This window comes from Anomaloglossus baeobatrachus, chromosome 6 (genome assembly GCF_048569485.1).
Source record: "Anomaloglossus baeobatrachus isolate aAnoBae1 chromosome 6, aAnoBae1.hap1, whole genome shotgun sequence".
Lineage (NCBI taxonomy): Eukaryota > Metazoa > Chordata > Amphibia > Anura > Aromobatidae > Anomaloglossus > Anomaloglossus baeobatrachus.
In genome coordinates, this window is record NC_134358.1 from 43,013,033 (window position 1) to 43,032,338 (window position 19,306).

General features: G+C 47.2%; 1 protein-coding gene across 5 annotated transcripts in view; it reads left to right on the forward strand.

Moving 5' to 3' along the window:
- The window catches only part of LOC142317006 (uncharacterized), a 378,054-nt gene that overhangs the window by 303,359 nt on the left and 55,389 nt on the right, over positions 1–19,306 (forward strand). For 4 of the 5 annotated variants that reach the window (XR_012754656.1, XM_075352880.1, XM_075352879.1 and 1 more), the window contains 3 exons: positions 5,067–5,099; positions 15,775–15,973; positions 16,067–16,268. Coding sequence is in view for 4 of the 5 variants with exons in the window: in XM_075352880.1 (XP_075208995.1) it covers positions 5,067–5,099; positions 15,775–15,973; positions 16,067–16,268 (434 nt within the window). In the remaining variant the exon portion in view is untranslated. The remainder of the gene's footprint in view (positions 1–5,066; positions 5,100–15,774; positions 15,974–16,066; positions 16,269–19,306) is intronic. The other variant, XM_075352881.1, reaches the window with a different exon arrangement.

The following is a 19,306-nucleotide window of genomic DNA, read 5'->3' on the forward strand; positions in this document are numbered from 1 at the left end:
GGTCCAGCCTTTGAAGCGGAGGTATTCCATGAGTTTTGTCAGCTGTATGGTTGCAAGAAGATCCGGACCACCCCTTACCATGCCCAGACCAACGGTATGTGTGAGAAGATGAACCATCTAGTCCTGGGTCTCCTCAAGACGTTGCCACTAGAGGAACGGAACCTGTGGCCGGAGAAGCTGCCTGACTTGGTCGATATGTACAATAATATCCCGTCCAGCTCGACAAAGTGCACCCCAGCGTATCTGATGAGAGCTCGGCCTGGCCGGCTGCCAGTGGATTTGGAAATGGGATTGGAAGCCCCAGAGACGCTCCCCGCAACGGCTGAATGGGATGCCCGGCGGAGGGTGCAGTACCGACAGATTCAGGAGTATGTGGAGAAGAACCTGGGTCAGAGTCGAAAACAGCAGGAGCGGCACTTCAATCAGAGAGCGGCTGCCGGGCCTTTCCAGCCTGAAGATGTGGTGTTGAAGCGGAAGAGAAAGACCCACAAGCTGGATGATCAGTGGGAACAAACCCCCTACGTCATTCAGCCCACCGGATGGGAAAATGGAAAGACTTACCAGATCAGTCGCGACCAAGGGGGCACTTTGGCCACGGTTTCTCGGGACCATTTGAAAAGGTGCCCACCAGCCTTGAGGACAATGCCGGAGGTGCCAGCTCCTCCCCCAGCAGAGAAGGAAAAAGAGGTGATCCACACGGTGATGGGTGACTTCCCCGCAGACTGGCCTATGCAGAACGGCGCGGTGATTCTTCCAGTGATACTGTTCCCACAACCTGTGGATGAAGAAGTAGTGGAAGCGGTCAACCGTGAGCCAGAACCGATGCCAGTGCCCAGGGATGAACCTATGCCCAGCTCCCCTATGCCTCCACCTGTCCCACACGAAAGCCGGGAGGTGGAACCAGTTGTTCCCCCTGCCCCACTGCCCAGCACCACTGACACCGGGCCCCGAAGGTCCACCCGTTCCAACCTAGGTAGACCCCCACTTAGGTACAGGGAGACCGTTCTGTGATAAAAGGGGTCAGGGAATGTGCAGAGTGGTTGGTTGTGTGTTGAAAAGTTGAAAGTTCTACTGATGAAAATGATAATTACCGAACAGTTACCTGATTTGCTTAGTGATTGAACCGGCCGGAGCCGGCACCGTTGTCCCCGTGGGGACCGTTTAAAAATGCATGGGAACTATCCATGGACAAGCCCGTGAACTTGCAGGGCAACCACAGACGTTAGTGGCTTGTAAATATGTTGGTTACCGTTACCGTTTTCCGCAGGCCGCCTCCGGAAAGGCAGGTTGGAGGGAGAGCCCTCAGCAGAGCAGGCTAGGGCCCAGCCACCAAAGGAACCGGTGGCTACCCTCTGGAGGGAAGGACAGATCCCGCTCGGGTACCGTGTGCTGGACTGTGGGTCAAGGGGTGCTGCCTGGGTTTTAGGGGCAGCATCAGGGCCAGGTTGCTTGGGTGGGAGAGAGCGGAAACCGTAACCGTAAACCGTTGCAACGTTTAAGAAATGTGCCTCCCGTCTTGGGAAGAGTTATTAAAAATGTATATATGTTGATTTTCCAAATGTTATCTTTTTCAGAAAAATAAAACCGTTGTAGGACGGCAGCCCGCGGACGGCCTGCATTTTGCTAAGGGGGAATGTGACGCCCTGGGCAAGCCAGGGGTCACAGGTCACAACACCACCACACCTCACACTCCAGGTAGGCACATCACAACTAAACTACAAATCCTTGTTGCCTTCCTCCAGAAGCTGATGATCCACACCAGGGGGTGGGCCAGGCGGTTGGCTCCGCCCACCGAGGAGGTCACAGTTCCGGAGGCGGGAGAAACCAGGCAGATTAGCTCAGGGGGAGCTTGAGTGAGGAGCTAAGTGAAGGAGTAAACAAGTAGTGAAAGTAGAAAAGTGGTAAAGGAGGAAAGCAAGTGAGGTGACAAGAAGGAAGGAAAGCCTGAAGGATCCAGCTTTGTGTAGGGCCAGATCAGCAAGGTCAGCGACGGCGGTGACTGTCTGGAGGGGGACCGTTTGGAAGTTCCTGGAAGGACCCCGTTGGCTGTGTGCCCGGTGGTCTGGAGCAGTGTTTCGAAGGACAGTCAGCACCAGGGCAGGGGCCTCTCGGACCCCGGCAAGGCTAGGAGTCGCCAAATTTGCCGAATCCGTCAGTGAAGGGGACGTAGATCCCCCAGCAACCAAGTCCCGATTGAAGGCAACAGTCCAACCTGAAGCAGAGAGACACCGCCACCGCCAAGGCACCAGTTTCTCAGGGCCAGCGCCTGCGGGCAAAGAGTAGAGCTCCTCCGGCCCAGATTGTAGTCGGGGAGCGGGTAACCGGAGGGAATCCACCGCTACCACAAGTCAACCATAGGTGCAAGGAAGAGGGACATCACCGTCACCTACCGGGAGAGCAGGTGCAGCCGTCTGTGGGACCGTCCTACCAGCCGTTTGGTTTACCGTACAAACTGTGTCCGTGTCTCAGGCTGAGTGAGTACCACAGTGCCGCAAGGCACAACGCTGCCCCTGCGTCCCTGCGCCCACCAGGCCCCGCACCTCACAAACCATCACCGGGCCCCGGGATCACCAACCCCTGCCCACGGAGGGGCAACACAACACCTGGCTGCTCCGCACCACCATCCCCGGGATCCCCGCATTGAGCAGCGGTGGTGAAATCACCACAACCGTGGGTGGCGTCACGAACTATAACAATCCCCGCACCCAACAAACCCCTTTCACTCACGGGCGAGGAGTGCCGCTCGAGAAACCCCCGGGATCCGGCCTACGGCTCGAGCCACCACTGAGCAGCGGCCGCCGGACCCGAGCAGAAGGGGGGGCGAGCGTAGTGTGCTGACACCCTCCTCCCCGCCCGCGACACAAGCACAATGCCAAGCCATACATCACCAAGCACAATGCCGAGCCATACATCACCAAGCACAATGCTGAGCCATACATGACCAAGCACAATGCCGAGCAATACATGACCAAGCACAATGCCGAGCCATACATCACCAAGCACAATTCCGAGCCGTACATCACCAAGCACAATGCTGAGCCATACCTCACCAAGCACAATGCCGAGCTGTACATCACCAAGCACAATGCCGAGCCGTACATCACCAAGCACAATGCTGAGCCGTACATCACCAAGCACAATGCCGAGCCATACATCACCAAGCACAATGCCGAGCCCTACATCACCAAGCACAATGCTGAGCCGTAAATCACCAAGCACAATGCCGAGCTGTACATCACCAAGCACAATCCTGAGCCATACATCACCAAGCACAATGCCGAGCCATACATCACCAAGCACAATGCCGAGCCATACATCACCAAGCACAATGCCGAGCCGTACATCACCGAGCACAATACCGAGCCATACATCACCAAGCACAATGCCGAGCCGTACATCACCGAGCACAATGCTAAGCCGTACATCACCAAACACAATGCCGAGCCGTACATCACCAAACACAATGCCTTGCTGTACATCACCAAGCACAATGCCGAGCCGCACATCACCAAGCACAATGCCGAGCCATACATCACCAAGCACAATGCCGAGCCGTACATCACCAAGCACAATGCCAAGCCGTATATCAACAAGCACAATGCCGAGCCATACATCACCAAGCACAATGCTGAGTTATATATCACCAAGCACAATGCCGAGCCGTACATCACCAAGCACATTGCTGAGTCATACATCACCAAGCACAATGCCGAGCCATACATCACCAAGCACAATGCTATTCTGTACATCACTAAGCACAATGTCAAGCCGTACATCACCAAGCACATTGCTGAGCCGTACATCACCAAGCACTTTGCCGAGCGTCGGATGGAGCTGTGTAAAGCAGCCACCACTGGATTCTGGAAGAGACATGTTCTGTGCAGTGACCGATTACACATTTCTACCTGGTGATGGACGAGTGTTGGTTTGTTGAATGACAGGAGAACGTTACCTGCCTGACTGCATTGTGCTCGCTGTACAGTTTGGTGGAGGAGGATAATGGTCTGGGCTGTCATCAGGGGTTGGCCTTGGGCCTTTAGTTCCAGTGAAGGTTAAATCTTAATTCTAGTATATGACATTGTGGACAATTGTAGTCTCCAGCTTTGTGGGAACAGTTTGGGGAAGACCCTTTTTTTGTACCCCATGACTGTGCTCAGTGGGCAAGCTCCATACACACAAGTACGGGGAGTTTGGTGGAAGAAGATGACCAGCCATTTGGAGCCCGTACCCTGTCCCCATCCAATATTTTTTAAGGATGAATTAGAATAGAGGCTGTGAGCCCGGCTGCTCCCCAACATCACTGTCACTTTAAAAATGCTTTTATGGATGAAGGAGTAAAAATTCCCACAGAGGCCTCCAATAGTTTGTAGAAAACCTTCCCTGAAAGTGTCCGTGATGATTAAAGGGAACCTGTCACCACTTTTTTGGCCTTTAAGCTGCGGCCACCACCACCAGGTTCTTATATGCAGCATTCTAACATGCTTTATATAAGAGCTCAGGCCGGGAGTATAATATAAAAAACACTTTATAATACTTACCTAATGGTCGCTCGGAGGGCCTAATGGGCGTCTCTGTTGTCCGGTGCCGGCGCCTCCCCTTTCGACCATCTTCGTCCTCTTTCTGAAGCCTCTGTGCATGACACAGCTACGTCATACACACTCGCCGATCCTGCGCAGGCGCACTACAATACTTTGATCTGCCCTGCTCAGGACCTGAATGCCGGCGAGTGTGGATGACGTCGGACCCGTCATGCACCGCGGCTAGAGAAGAAGATCAAAGATGGACAAAACATGCGGCGCCAGGATCCGGACAACGGAGACGCCCATTAGGCCCACCACTAGTGTTGAGCGGACCCGGACTTGAAATATCCGGATCCGCGCGGTTTCAGCGGTAGATCCAGGTCCGACCCGGACACGGGATTCGGGGAGCACGATTCGGATTCGGATTTCATTTATTTTTTTTTTTTTTTCTCTCTCTCTCCTCCTCTCTCTCTTCTCTCTCCTCTCTTTCCTCTCTTTCCTCTCTCTCCTCTCTCTCTCTCATCCCGGATTCCGCTCCTCACGCAGTCCGCTCAACTCTACCCACCACGCAACCGTTAGGTAAGTATTATAAAGTGTTTTTTATGTTATACTAATAGTGTCATTCTCATGTACAGAACTTTTGTATCACTTTTATTTCATTTTTTTGGAATGAGTTAAAGCAAAAAAAAACAACACCTAAATTTTAGGCTGAATAAGAAGATTGTTTTATTGCATGTTGTTACCAATTATATTTCTCAACGTTGAAATTGCAACAAGAAGGAAAAGTTAGGGGAGTATGAAAATCGCAGAATTGGTAGACGTTAATGATACGCAGATGAAGGAATGGAAGTGAAATTATCCAAGGCTCTCTATTTATTCATGAGTATGAATGAGTGCCATGTGCAGAAGTCCTGTACTTACAGCCTCAGCTACTATCAATGAGATTATTAACCCCTTCCCACATTTTTTCATTTTTGTTTTTTTCTCCTCTTCCAAGAGCCATAACTTTTTTAGTTTTCCATCCCCATGGCTGTATGAGGGCTTGACACCATTCATTCTACCACATATTGTGCTGGAAAATGTAAAACAAAACTGCACAAAAAAAAGGGCAATTCCACAATTGTTTAGTTTTCTTTTTATGTACCATTTTCACCATACGGTTAAGGTGACTAGGTAATATAATTTTCCAGGTCTGTACGAGTACGCGGATATCAAACATATATAGTTTTTAATATTTAATTGGTGGAAAAACATTTTGAAATTTGTAAAAAAATAAAAATTTGCGTTTGTTGCCGTTTTACAAGAACTCAAACAAAGAACTTTTTTCTGGATATTTTACTAATACCATTTTTTGGAAGATACAGTGTTTTGGTCGCCTTTTATTGCATGTTGCACCATTTACCGATTTGGATTAATTTGTTTTATAGGTTGGTAGAGCTGACTTTTATGAACACAACTATACCAATTATGTGTATTTTTATTTATTTTTTAATAGTTTTAATTTTAATGTGGCAAAACGGGGGTTATTTTTAACTAACTTTTTTTTCATGTTTTGAAAAACTTTTTTTTTACTTTTTACAGTTATTAATATTCACCTTAGGGAGTTTGAGGCTGCGATCGTATGATCGCTTGTAGTATACATAGCAGTGCACTAGTACGGCTATGTATTGCAAAAATCATAATCTACTATGACCTTCAGCTACAAGCTGGCATTCACAGGAGATTCATAATGACAGGCACGGGGGGTCATCAATAAATCCCAGACTGTCATCCCAACTCTTCGGCCACCCACGATCACTTTATTGGCCAGCTAATGGGCATGTGGAATGACGCGCCCCCTGTCAGCGCTTGTTAAATGCTACTCGCAGAGATTGACAGTGGCATTTAACAGGTTAAGAGCTGCAGGCGGAACTGTTAGGCCGGCTTTGCACACTACGACATCGCAGGTGCGATGTCGGTGGGGTCAAATCGAAAGTGACGCACATCTGGCGTCACTTGCGATGTCGTAGTGTGTAAAACCTTTTTGATACGATGAACCAGCGCAAAAGCGTCGTTATCGTATCATTGGTGTAGTCTCTGACATTTCCATAATGCCGGTGCAGAGACAGTTACGATGTTGTTTCTCGTTCCTGCGGCAGCACACATCGCTGTGTGTAAAGCCGCAGGAGCGAGGAACATCACCTTACCTGCGTCCTGGCTGCTATGAGAAGGAAGGAGGTGGGCGGTATGTTTACATCCTGCTCATCTCCGCCCCTCCGTTGCTATTGGCCGCCTGCCGTGTGATGTCGCTGTGACGCCGCACGGCCCGCCCCCTTAGGAAGGAGGCGGGTCGCCGGCCAGAGCGACATCGCAGGACAGGTGAGTGCATGTGAAGCTGCCGTAGCGATAATGTTCGCTACGGCAGCTATCACAAGATATCGCACGTACGACGGGGGCGGGGACTATCGCACTCGACATCGCAGCATCGGCATGCGATGTCGTAATGTGCAAAGCCGGCCTTAGAAGCAGATATTTGCTGATTAAATCAGCCTTCATCTGCTGGGATAGATATGGGCTCGGTTTACGAGACTACATCAAAGTCAGAGACACTACTTTGTATTTTGAAGGCGTTAAAGAAGCACACTCATCAAAGTTTTTATCTTCTTAATATATTGCAGTTAACATATAATATAGAACTGTGTACTTACAATTGCTCATTTTACCCAGTTGATGCTTCTGTTTCCATTAGGTCTATAACATCATGTGATTAAATCTATTTCCCTGCATGAGACATCACTGCAAAAGTCCCTGGTGAGGGTAGCAGGAGAGCAGATGTGTCAGGCATTTAAGAGTGGGATGATTCATGCAGGGACAAGAAACTTCCTGTTTCTACATAGCTCGGAGAGAAGAGAGGAATTTACTGGTTAGAAGGGCAAAATGAGCAATTGCAAGTACATAGTGGCATATAATAAGATATAGCAATATAACAAGATGATAAAAACTTTGATGGGAATGGTGCTTTAATGGTTTTCTAAGTACTGTTGTATTCTTGGGCAACTCATCAAGATCTGCTGCTGGCAGCTCCTGTGCAAATCCTGACCAATGACATTCCAGATGTGCTTGGTGGGAGAAAAGTTTAGAAACACTGTGGTCATGGCAGCAGGCTTAGGTCATGCAGGCTGTTCACGGTAGCATGAGTAACATGTGGCCTTGTGTTATGTTGAATATCTCTTTAGACACTTACGAGAAATGCCCGTATCACTGGTTCCACCACCAAATCAATGTAACATCGAGCTGTTACCTTAACTGGAATGAAGAATAAAGAGGTTTGCCTACCAGTCCTTTTCACCCCACACTGTAATCCCAAAAGTAGGACCAGTGTGACATTCTCTTGGAACGGCCTCTTCATGCCCATGTAGTCCATTGTAGTCTTGTTGATTTCAAAGATTGGCACAAAGTGATCTATTCTGTACTCTAAGTGAAATTGGACATCCCACACAAAACCTAAGGTGTCAATCAGTGTCTACACAATCCATCAGAAGATGTTTAAACAACATTGCGCTACGAACTAGATGACCAGCTTTAGATGTCCATTGACTTCATTCCACTGTTCTCAAAGGCTATCGTGGTGCAGAGGAAGAGAACAATGGTGGATGGAATGGAGGTCTGTCTTCTTCAGCGATGAGTAGAGATGAGCGAACCGGTCGTGGTTCGGCTCGAGTTCAGTTCGTCGAACGGAGGTCCCGTTCGAGTTCGGTTCGTCGAACGTTCGACGAACCAAACTCGAACCTATAGGATATAATGGGAGGCAATCACAAACACATAAAAATGCATGATAAATGTACACAAACAGTTAATAAACATTGCCATAACACTTACCGGTCCCCGCGATCCCTCCTGCACTCTGTCTCCTGCCGCTATTCCATCCGATGATCGCTGAATCCTCCCGGTGACCAGCACTGCCAGCAGTGATGCAGGACCTATCGTGACGTCAAAATAGCCATGTGACCAGTCACGTGGCTATTATCTCATTGGCTACAGACTGGTCACATGACTATGACGCGTCATGTAGGACCTGCGAGTGCATCTCTCCGGTACACGGTGCACATTTGTGTATCGCCGTGTACCGGCGACATGCTCTAGCACACGGTCGACTCCCCGTTCCGTTAGGGACCGGCTGACACAGCCGGTCATTAACGGAGATCACCGTTGCCATAGCAACGCAGTTAGCGGTGACGTCACCGCTAACCGCGGCTCCGGGAGCACCGTTGCTATGGTAACGCGTCTGTCAACGTTACCACTGACAGCCAGCAGCACTGATCACTCACGGAGTGAAGGCTGCACGGGGAGCAGCAGCGTCTTCCCCCATGCAGCAGTGATGGAGCAGAGCTGCATTTGTTGAACGAGAAAGACAGAAGACCATGGATCGTGGAGGGCTGACAGGGGGTAATAAAGATGGAGTCTCTAATGTGTCTGTGTATTTATTTCTATTAAAGTATTTTTTCTCTGTGTGGTGTTTTTTTTTTAACCCTTTATTGGAGATTTTTAATGGCCGGGTCAAACGTGCCTGACATTAAGAATCTCTGGCTTAATACTGGCTAGTAAAACAAAGCCAGTATTAACTCATGATTACCCAACAAGCCACCCGGCTCCAGGGCTGTTGGAAGAGTTGGATACAGCGCCAGATGATGGCGCTTTTATGAGAGCGCCATTTTCTGGGGCGGCTGCGGACTGCAATTCGCAGCAGAGGCGCCAAGAAACCTCGGGCTAACCTGTGCTGCAGATTCCAATCCCCAGCTGCCTAGTTGTACCTGGCTGGACACAAAAATGGGGCAAAGCCCACGTCATTTGCTTTTTAATTATTTCATGAAATAAGTGAAATAATTAAAAAAAACGGGCTTCCCTATATTTTTGGTTCCCAGCCGGGTACAAATAGGCAACTGGGGGTTGGAGGCAGCCCGTGGCTGCCTGCTGTACCTGGCTAGCATACAAAAATATGGCGAAGCCCACGTCATTTTTTTGGTGGGCAAAAAACTTCTGCATACAGTCCTGGATGGATATACCAAGTAGTCTACAGACAATTGTTAGCGCTTGACCCCAATAACCATTAAATCTGCAGCTAGGTTTGTAGGCAAAAAATCCCCTTTAATTTGCCTGGAATCAGAAATGAATTTTAATTGAGATTTTTTTAAAATAAAAAATCCCCAATAAACCAGCGCTGATAAGAGGTTTTTTTATTAATATTTTGTACTTTTTATTGCTATCCTTGTTTTAGACACAAATTTATTCAAAACAATTCACACAATAGAACAGGGAAAAAGAAAGAAGAATAAACCACATATGGTAGAAATAAAAATAAAAGTAAAAATGAAGAATAAGTAATTGATAGTGCAGCAAACAGATACCAGGTGTCTGGTTGCAGTACCCCGGCCGGTAGTAGAGCAATTATTAAATCTAGCATACAAATTGTCTCTCCAGTAAAGGAGACAAACTCTAGCACAGCGCCACCTATTGGAAGTAGCGATCCTAAAAGTCACAAGTGGATTTTCAACAATCCTTTGCAATATGACTCAGGATATATAAGCCAGATCAGAATCCCAATTTGCAGACACGGTGTTTCGGGGTGCTTGCCCCTCGTCAGTGCAAAGTATGGGGGTGTCTGATCTGGCTCATGAGAAAGCTATGTGGGGACCACGGGGGAACACTATTCTCCTTAAGGAGACTTTGCAAGCCAGTCTGGCTGCCAGGTAAGGGGACTTATAGCTGCCACGCCCCTCTAGGAAATATTCAAATTGTCTCTCTAAATCTAGTATAGTATATTAAGTGATGCTTCAAGGCATATGATATTTAATGCCAATTGAAACTATCACTGCAATATGATTTTTCAGATACCTGAAGAGTTTTTTTCAATCCATAAGCAAAAAGGTTTTTAATAGAGGCTTAAATTATAAGCAGCAATTTCAGCGTTCCAAGTGCCTTTAAATGAATTTGAAAAAACTGCACTTCAGGATTGTAGTGAGGATGAGGTGCCCCAGCTCATCAAGTGTTCCAATAGGAGTTTACCTCATCCTCACTACAATCCTGAAGTGCAGTTTCTTCAAATTCATTTAAAGGCACTTGGAACGCTGAAATTGCTGCCTGAACTTGACTATTTGTACCTGGCTGGGAACCAAAAATAAAGGGAAGCCCTTTTTTATTATTTCATGAATTTAATGAAATAATTAGAAAACAAATGACGTAGGCTTCGCCCCATTTTTGTGTCCAGCCAGGTACAACTAGGCAGCTGGGGATTGGAATCCGCAGCACAGGTTGGCCTGAGCTTTCTGGGCCCCACTGCTGCAAATTGCAGTCTGCAGCCGCCTCAGAAAATGGCACTTTTCATAGAAGCGCCATCTTCTGGCACTGCATCCAACTCTTCCAGCACCTGCCTGCTATACCTGGCTAGCATACAAAAATATGGCGAAGCTCACGTCCTTTTTTTGTAGTTTTTTGGCAAAAAAAATAAAAAATGCTTCCCTGGATTTTACATTGCCAGTGAAGGTAACACCAAGCAGTGGGGGTTAGCAGCCAGTAGCTGCTTGGATTACCCTTAGCTAGCAATACAAAAAATACAGCGGGAGCCCATATATATTTTTTTTAATTATTTATTTAAATAACTAAAAACAAAATGGGCTTCCCTGTATTTTGATTGCTGGACATCACAGTGCTGTAAAAATAAATCTTTAAAAAAATGACGTAGCGCTCCGCGGTATTTTTGATTCTCAGCGCAGATAAAGCAGAGAGCTATGGGTTGCCACCCCCATCTGCCTGCCGTTACCTTGGTTGGCAATCAAAATACAGGGAAGCCCATTAATTTTTTCTATTTAAAAAATAGTTAAAAAAAATGACGTTGGGTCCCCCCATTTTTGATAGCCAGCTAGGGTAAAGCAGACGGCTGTAGCCTGAAAACCACAGCTGGCAGCTTTACCGTGGTTGGGGATCCAATGTGGAGGTCCCCCCAGGCTCTTTTTTTATAATTATTTTATAAATATTAATAATTACACAAAAAAAGTAGGGTCCCCCCCAAATTGGATCACCAGCCAAGGTAAAGCGGACAGCTGTGGTCTGGTATTCTCAGGGTGGAAAGGTCCATAGTTATTGGGCCTTCACAGCCTAAAAATAGCAGGCCGCAGGCACCCCAGACGTGGCGCATCCACTAGATGTGCCAATCCTGGCGCTTCACCCCAGCTCATCCCGTGCCCTGGTGCAGTGGCAAACGGGGTAATAAATCGGGTTGATACTAGCTGTAAGGTCACCTGACATCAAGCCCAGCAGTTTGTGATGTCATGGCGTCTATTAGATACCCAACATCATAAACTGTCAGTACTAACAAAAAAAAATCGACAAAAGAAATTTATTTGAAAAAACAGTCCCCAAAACATTTCCTCTTTCACCAATTTCTTGTAAGAAAAAAAATAAAGGGGTCCCACGACGACTCTGGACCGTCTAGAATATGGGGGGGGAGACACTCAGGGAACGTATCCCCCATTTTCTAGGAGTGCAGACCCTTCATGTGAGGAGTGTGGGTGCAATGAATCTGCACTCACTCTCCTCGGGTCCACAGCAGCAGAGTCCATGTCGTAATGGTTGCTACCAAAGCTGCAATGCCCTGCTCATGAGGTAAGGGCATGCCTAATCAGGAGAACTATTCTACATTTCCAAATATTGGTATTTGCTGATATTATTGCTATTCCACCTACTATATATTGGGGATAGGATCTTGGAGATGGAATACCCCTTTAAGTCCAGTTATCCAGCTGAATGAATACTTAACAACAGAGCTCGCTATTTAGATGTGTTTTCTTGTGGCGTATAACGGACTCTCATGTTTGGTAGTCGTTCAGCAGGGAAACTATAAAAGCAAATCCCTCCATTTGGAAATGTAGTATATAGCTCTCCTGATCAATTATGTTCCTTACCTCATGAGCAGGGCATTGCAGTAATAATAATAATTTATTCATTTATATAGCGTTATTAATTCCATAGCGCTGTATGTCTTTGGAGGAAACCAGAGTACCCGGAGGAAACCCACGCAAACACAGGGAGAACATACAAACTCCTTGCAGATGGTATCCTTGGTGAGAATTGAACCCAGGACCTCAGCGCTGCAAGACTGCAGTGCTAACCACTGAGCCACCGTGCCACCCATTTAGCTTACAGATGCATAACCACCACTCACTGTGTCTGAACACAGGAAGCTGAGCTGACAGCCGCTCTGTGCATGCGGCAGCATCTATTGTGAAGGAGAGGGCCGTGGGGGGATCAACGCTGCACAGGTACCGTGGGACACCAGGGAACACCGATGGGGTAATAGGGGGTGACCTGGCAGGGCCTGGGGAGGAGTTTTCTGTCGCATGTGTCATGGTACATGCGACAGAAATCAGAGGAGTAGGGTGAATGCGGCCGGCGCGCTGCTGTGCGCGTGGCCATCTTGGATTTCTGGGAGGGCATCAGGGGGGCCACTTTGGCGACACCGGGGGACCGGAGGGGACCAGGGAGGAGATTTATCATGTTTGTTCATGCCAGATGGGAGATAAATAATTTTTTACCGGCGCTGTCATTTACTGTAACGTGATCATCGGTGTACGGTGTATACCTGTGATCACGTGAGCGGGGACCGGAAAAACCGTCCTGAATCATGATCTCCAGGGTCTCAGCTAGCCCTGAAACCCCGGAGATTTTCTGACGCTGGGGGGCGTTATTCACTTATTTCTGCCTGCTGTTTATAAACGGCAGATCAGAATAAGGCTACATTAACACGACCGATCCATTTTTGCGGTCTTCAAAAAACAGTCCGTTTTTTTTCACGGGTGCATCCGTGTGGCATCCGTTTCCGTTCCGTAGACGGTCCGTATGTCATCTGTTTGTCATCCGTGTGCCTTCCGTTTTTTTTGTGTACTGCAAAAAAACTGAAGGAGGGTAAATGCATAAGTTTACCCAGGATCCATAGCTTCATCCTACATGAGGCGGTCACATGTTCACTCCAGAGCCATTTTCTACTGCTTTTCACAGCGTAGAGCGCTCTGGTGATTTTCTTGTGCTTGTGCACTTCATATCAGTCTTTTCTGTCATTATAATGGCAGAAAGACACATAATGTCCCACTCTCCTGCATTTTGTAATTTTGCAACCTTTGGTGCCTTTCATGCGGCACTAAGGGGTGCTTAGCTTTGTATTTAGCCAAAAAAATGAAAAAAAAAAAAAATGACGTAGGGTTCCCCCTATTTTTGTAGCCAGCTAGGGTAAAGCAGACTGCTGCAGCCTGCAGACCACAGCTGGCAACCTCACCTTGGCTGGTAATCCAAAACTGAGGGCACCCCACGCTGTTATTTTAAATTAAATAAATAACTAAAAATAAACAACACGTAGGGGTCCCCCCAAAATTGGATCACCAGCCAAGGTAAAGCAGACAGCTGGGGTCTGATATTCTCAGACTAGGGAGGTCCATGGTTATTGGACTCTCCCCAGCCTAAAAATAGCAGGCCGCAGCCGCCCCAGAAGTGGCGCATCCATTAGATGTGCCAATCCTGGTGCTTCGCCCCAGCTCATCCCGCGCCTTGGTGCGGTGGCAAACGGGGTAATATATGGGGTTAATACCAGATGTGTAATGTCACCTGGCATCAAGCCCTGGGGTTGGTGAGGTCAGGCGTCTATCAGATACCCGACATCACCAACCCAGTCAGTAATAAAAAAAAATAGACGACAAACACATTTTTATTTAAAAAAATACTCCCCAATACATTCCCTCTTTAACCAATTTATTAGAAAGAAAAACAAATCCAGGTCTGGTGTAATCTAAGGGGTTGCCATGACGATCCACACTGTCCCAGTCAATGAAGGGCAGGATGTTCCCCATTGGCTGGGAGAGCAGTGCAGTGACCTGAGCTAACATCAATGGGTCAGCCCAGGTCACTGCAGGGGATGACAAGTGCTGCTGTCAGCGAGTTACATTACCTGCGCTGATCTCCTGCACTGCTGACAGCACCTGTCACTGAGTTCAATGACCTTCACAGCCAAGTATCGCGAGAGGCCCGTGACGTCACCGCTAGTCAGTCTTGGGTCGGAAGCGAGAGAAGGTGAAGTGACAAGCGGCGGCCATGGAGGACAGTGACAGCGCTGAGGTCGGGACTTCATCACCGCAGGTAAGCCGAGCGGGACCATGTGTGCAGAGTGCCAGGAGGACGTCAGTGTCGTGGACTGCATGGCTGGGGACGTGTGTGTGTGTGTGTGTGTGTGTGTGTGTATGTATGTGTACATGCCGCGTGCAGGAGGGGGCGGAGCGAGCTGAGCGGGGAAGTGTGGGCTTCCTGCACGTAACCAGGATAAACATCGGGTTACTAACCAAAGCGCTTTGCTTGGATACCCGATGTTTATCTTGGTTACCAGCTTCTGGCAGGCTGCCAGCGATGGCTCCTGCACACTGTAGCTGTAAAAAGCCCTGCTTTTTGCTGCTAGAACCGTTCTCGAACGTATCTAGAACTATCGAGCTTTAGCAAAAAGCTCGAGTTCTAGTTCTATCTAGAACAGCCCCCAAAATCACTCGAGCCGCGAACTGGAGAACCTCGAACCGCGAACCGCGCTCAACTCTAGCGATGAGTCTCACTTTTGTCTTGGACACAATGCTAGTTGGAGATTGATCTGGAGACCACATGAGCAAAACCATGACGAGGTCATCACCAGGGAATATAATATTTGGCCAAGATCTGTTTTTCAACACCACATCAAGTCGCATATTGCAAATTCAACAGTGAGCAGCCTGCATTTCCTAAACCTGCTACCATGCTTGCAGCGTTTCCAGACTTTTCGCACACCGAGCAGATCTGGGACGTGATTGGTCGGTGATTGCACAGGAAGCTGCCAGCAGAGGATCTTGATTTGGCCAAGTACATCCAGCGCAGCAGAACATTCCTCAGACGACCATTAATAACCTCACTGATAGCAGCCGAGGCTGTAAGTGCCAAGATTTCTGCGTGTGTCTCTCATACTAAATAAATTGAGATGTTTTGAAAATGTTTCCATTTCGTCATCATTTGCACGAGTAACCTGTCCATCTAGTCATAGGGCAATCAAAATTAGTTCATTAAAGTGAACCTGATGGCTGATACATGCTGCACGATCCATGGGCAGCACGTATCAGACACTGGCTGTATGATTTCTGCCGGATAGCTTTGATTTGAGAGAGAAAATTAAAATTTTCGATTCTTGATGTCGTCTATAAATCCTTCTGTATGTTTGCAGGTCTAGTATCCAACATGACCACCGTACCCCAGATGATGTTCTCCATATTCCGCATGACGCTGGTGGATGACTATGGTTTTCAGGACATGTACGCCGTTGATCCTGTCATGGCCTATATATTATGTGGAACATTCTTAGGAGTCTCCTCCATCCTCTGTATCAACCTGCTCATTGCACTTCTTGCTGATACCTTTCAGAGGTACTGTGTGGAAGAATAATGCTGATATTTTTGTGTGTTTGTGCTCTCACGGCATCTGTCCATAGAAATATTTTGTTTCATCTTCTTTCCAAGGGTTTACGATAATGCGACAGCGAATGCAGCCATGCAACAGGCGACTATGCTGCTACAAATAGAGGAAAACCTCAGCAAAAAAAGTAAATCTAAATTTGAGCGCTATATGCACACTAGCTGCGCCCCTTTGTCTCTCTTCTATGACGATGACCTTACAGTCGATCAAGATGAAGATTTGAAAAAAGTCACCATCCAAATTAAGGTAAATTTCTGCATCGTCAAGGGGCGTCACTTCCATCTCCTGATGACACCCTGTTTCGCTAGCGGTTATGGAGAAGTGACAGCAGTATTCTAATACATTTCAATTAAAAATTCCCTATCGTTCCCTCTCTTACTTCCTGTTTGTTTTTGTTTTTTTTCTTATTTTCAATAATTATATTGAATATCGCAACATGCATTAGGGATTCTCAAACGAATCGTCTTCAGGGGGTTGGGGCTGCTGTCACTCAGGCTGCTTATATTTCTGTCCTGAAATAAAGCATCATCAGAGGGTGGCGCTGCGGTCACTTACCACAACTTTGTCACATCTATCCCCTGATAATGCCCTGTTTCGCTAGCCGTAATGGAGAAGTGTCCACAGTGGTCTAATATATTTCAATTAAAAATTCCCTATTGTTCCCTCTCTTACTTCTTGTTTTGTTTTTGTTTTTTCTTACTTCCGATAACAATTCAATGGGATATCCCAGCATGCACTGGGGATTCTCAAACAGATTGTCTTCAGGGGGTTGGAGCTGCTGTCACTCAGACTGTTTTCTTTTTACCCTAGGTTATGATGCTATGCTGCCGTTGCGAATGATTATTTCAGAAATATTAATAAAAGTGATTTATTTCAATGTGTTTCTGAGAGACACCCTCTTCTTCAGGAAAAAATCACATGTGAGGGTGTCTCTCCAAAACACATTGGAAAAAAAATTCACTTTTATTAATATATATGGAATAGTGTTTCACAATGGCGGCGTAGCATCAACACCCAGACTCTTCATCGGTTTCCTCTGCTTACACGTGGGGCTGCAGCAGCCGTGTGTCCCATACCGTGTGCAGTTGGTTGTGACTCACACAACCCTACAAGGTGAGACTTCCAAGTGTCGTTTTTGCTCTATATCCCTTGGATTCAGCCCTATTTGCGCTCCCTATTGTTTGGCAGCATTTTACATTCTTTTCTGCTCGGCGGATCATGAGGGGGCGACGCTGTGGTCACTTACCTCAGCTTTGAGGTAAGTGACCACAGGATCTATCCCCTGATGACACCCTGTTCGATAGCGATGACGGAGAAGTGACTAAAGCTCCACCACACTCCTTCTGTGCCTGCTGCCTTGCATCAAATAGATTAATAGAGATCGTTTCAGGGCAGTGACAGAAGATGTGTCATGTGACTGCCCCCCTGATGATGCTTACGTGATTGATAGCATGTCCTTAGGTCTTCAACATCAGACTGGTGGACGGCTGTCACAGATGTGTCAAGACCGGCTGTCAATCTTGTAGCGAGTGTTAGAAGATTGGCAGCATGTTATCTGCCAGTTCCCTGTTTCTGCAGCAGTGGACGCTAGGACCCTGGGAAACTGTCAGTTTTTTCTAACAGTTTCCAACCTCTGACTTCCTTTATAAACCTCACCCTGGGGATATTTGGGTGCGATTTATAGTTTGTTTCTTGTTGCTCCAAATTTTTGTAGTTGCTGCAGCATAGAAAAGTTTTTGTCTTTGCTATCTACCAGGGCTTTGGTGATTGCAGTTGTGTTTCCCCTGTATTGTTCCCTTGTGTCTTCCTTTAGTGACAGTGGTGTTGACGATTAGCTCATATCCTCCGTCCCTACTTAGGGCTCATTTGCCAGGGAAAGACAGGGCCCCAGGTATCCAACTCGGCAACAGGTGTGGAATCTGTTTAGGGTTGGTGAGGGCAGTAAGGGTGAGCCGCAGGTTGGTGTCAGGGGTCACCACCCGCCCCCCCCCCCTTGCCCTAGCTATAAGGCATTCCTTTCACCCTCTCTGTGTGTTGTCCTATAAGGCTGTTATAGCCTCTCTCCTGCCGTAACAGTGGCCGACAATCAGCAAACTGGTTTTAGCTCTGATGTTGGCTGGATATGGACAGTGAATGGAGCTAGAACACAGCTTAATCCAATGTAGTGGCCATTCTCAGGGCCTGCAACTCAGGTCCTTTTCAACTGCATATGATCCGAACTGCAGAACCTGGCAGCGGCCGCTACACAACATATGGAGCTTTGCTGCTCCATTCACTAATTCTTTCTGGCCTCTGCCAGGACTCAGTACAGTTGATCGGTGGGGGTGTTGGATGCCAGACCCCCATCCTTCTGATATTGATGACCTCTCTAAGCTATTGGTCATCAATGTCTTTAGTCTTTTTTTCCACAGTAAGTAATTTTCCATCTAATTATTTTTTGTCCTGGGGCTTCCTATAAAAATAAATAAAATAGAGCTCCCTAGTTATGCAGTATTACTGCCACACAGGACGAGTAAAATGAGCGAGACCAATGTGTTCATTTAGCGCGAGGGAGATGGGGCATGTGGGAAGATGAAAGCATTTGACACGCGGGGAAAAGAAGAAGGAAAAAAAAAAAGATGTGGGAAACAACATGCTGAAATCTTTGCTGATTGTGAATGCCCTGGAGATTATTCAAATTGTACTTCAAAGAGACTTTAATTAACTTCTGATCATGAGTCAAAACCGCGGGTGACACAGTTCGACTTGTAGTTTATGCAGTGTGATCCTACTGGAGCCTAAAAGTCAGAAGTGTGAGGTTTGTGACTTTCCAGCCAGAACTGCAAAACCCAGCGATTAGCCACATAATAAATAGTGTTTGTCCGTCTTTAGACACCATTTTATACAAAAATATCCTGTTCATAAAATGTTGAGGAACTTTAATATTACATTGCATTACTTAGCAAAGTTTTGTAAATGGAAACCTGAATGAAGCAGCAGTTGTGCGTCTCCGATTCTTGCAATTTGTGTGCGTCCCAATATTCAGATACCCCCAGATCTACAAGTATCCTGCGGATCGGTGATGACTTCTTCCTACCTGAATCCCCCTTTAGGCCCGTTTCACACGTGAGTGAAAAACACTGACGTTCTTCACTGATGTGTAAAACACGCACATGTCCCTCCGTGTTCCGTGATTCACGGGACACGTGGGTTGTCCATGTGCAATCTGTGATACGTGATCCGTGATTGCACATCGACTTATGCTCACCTGCCCTGTTCCTGCTCTCCATGGTGCTGTGTTTTTT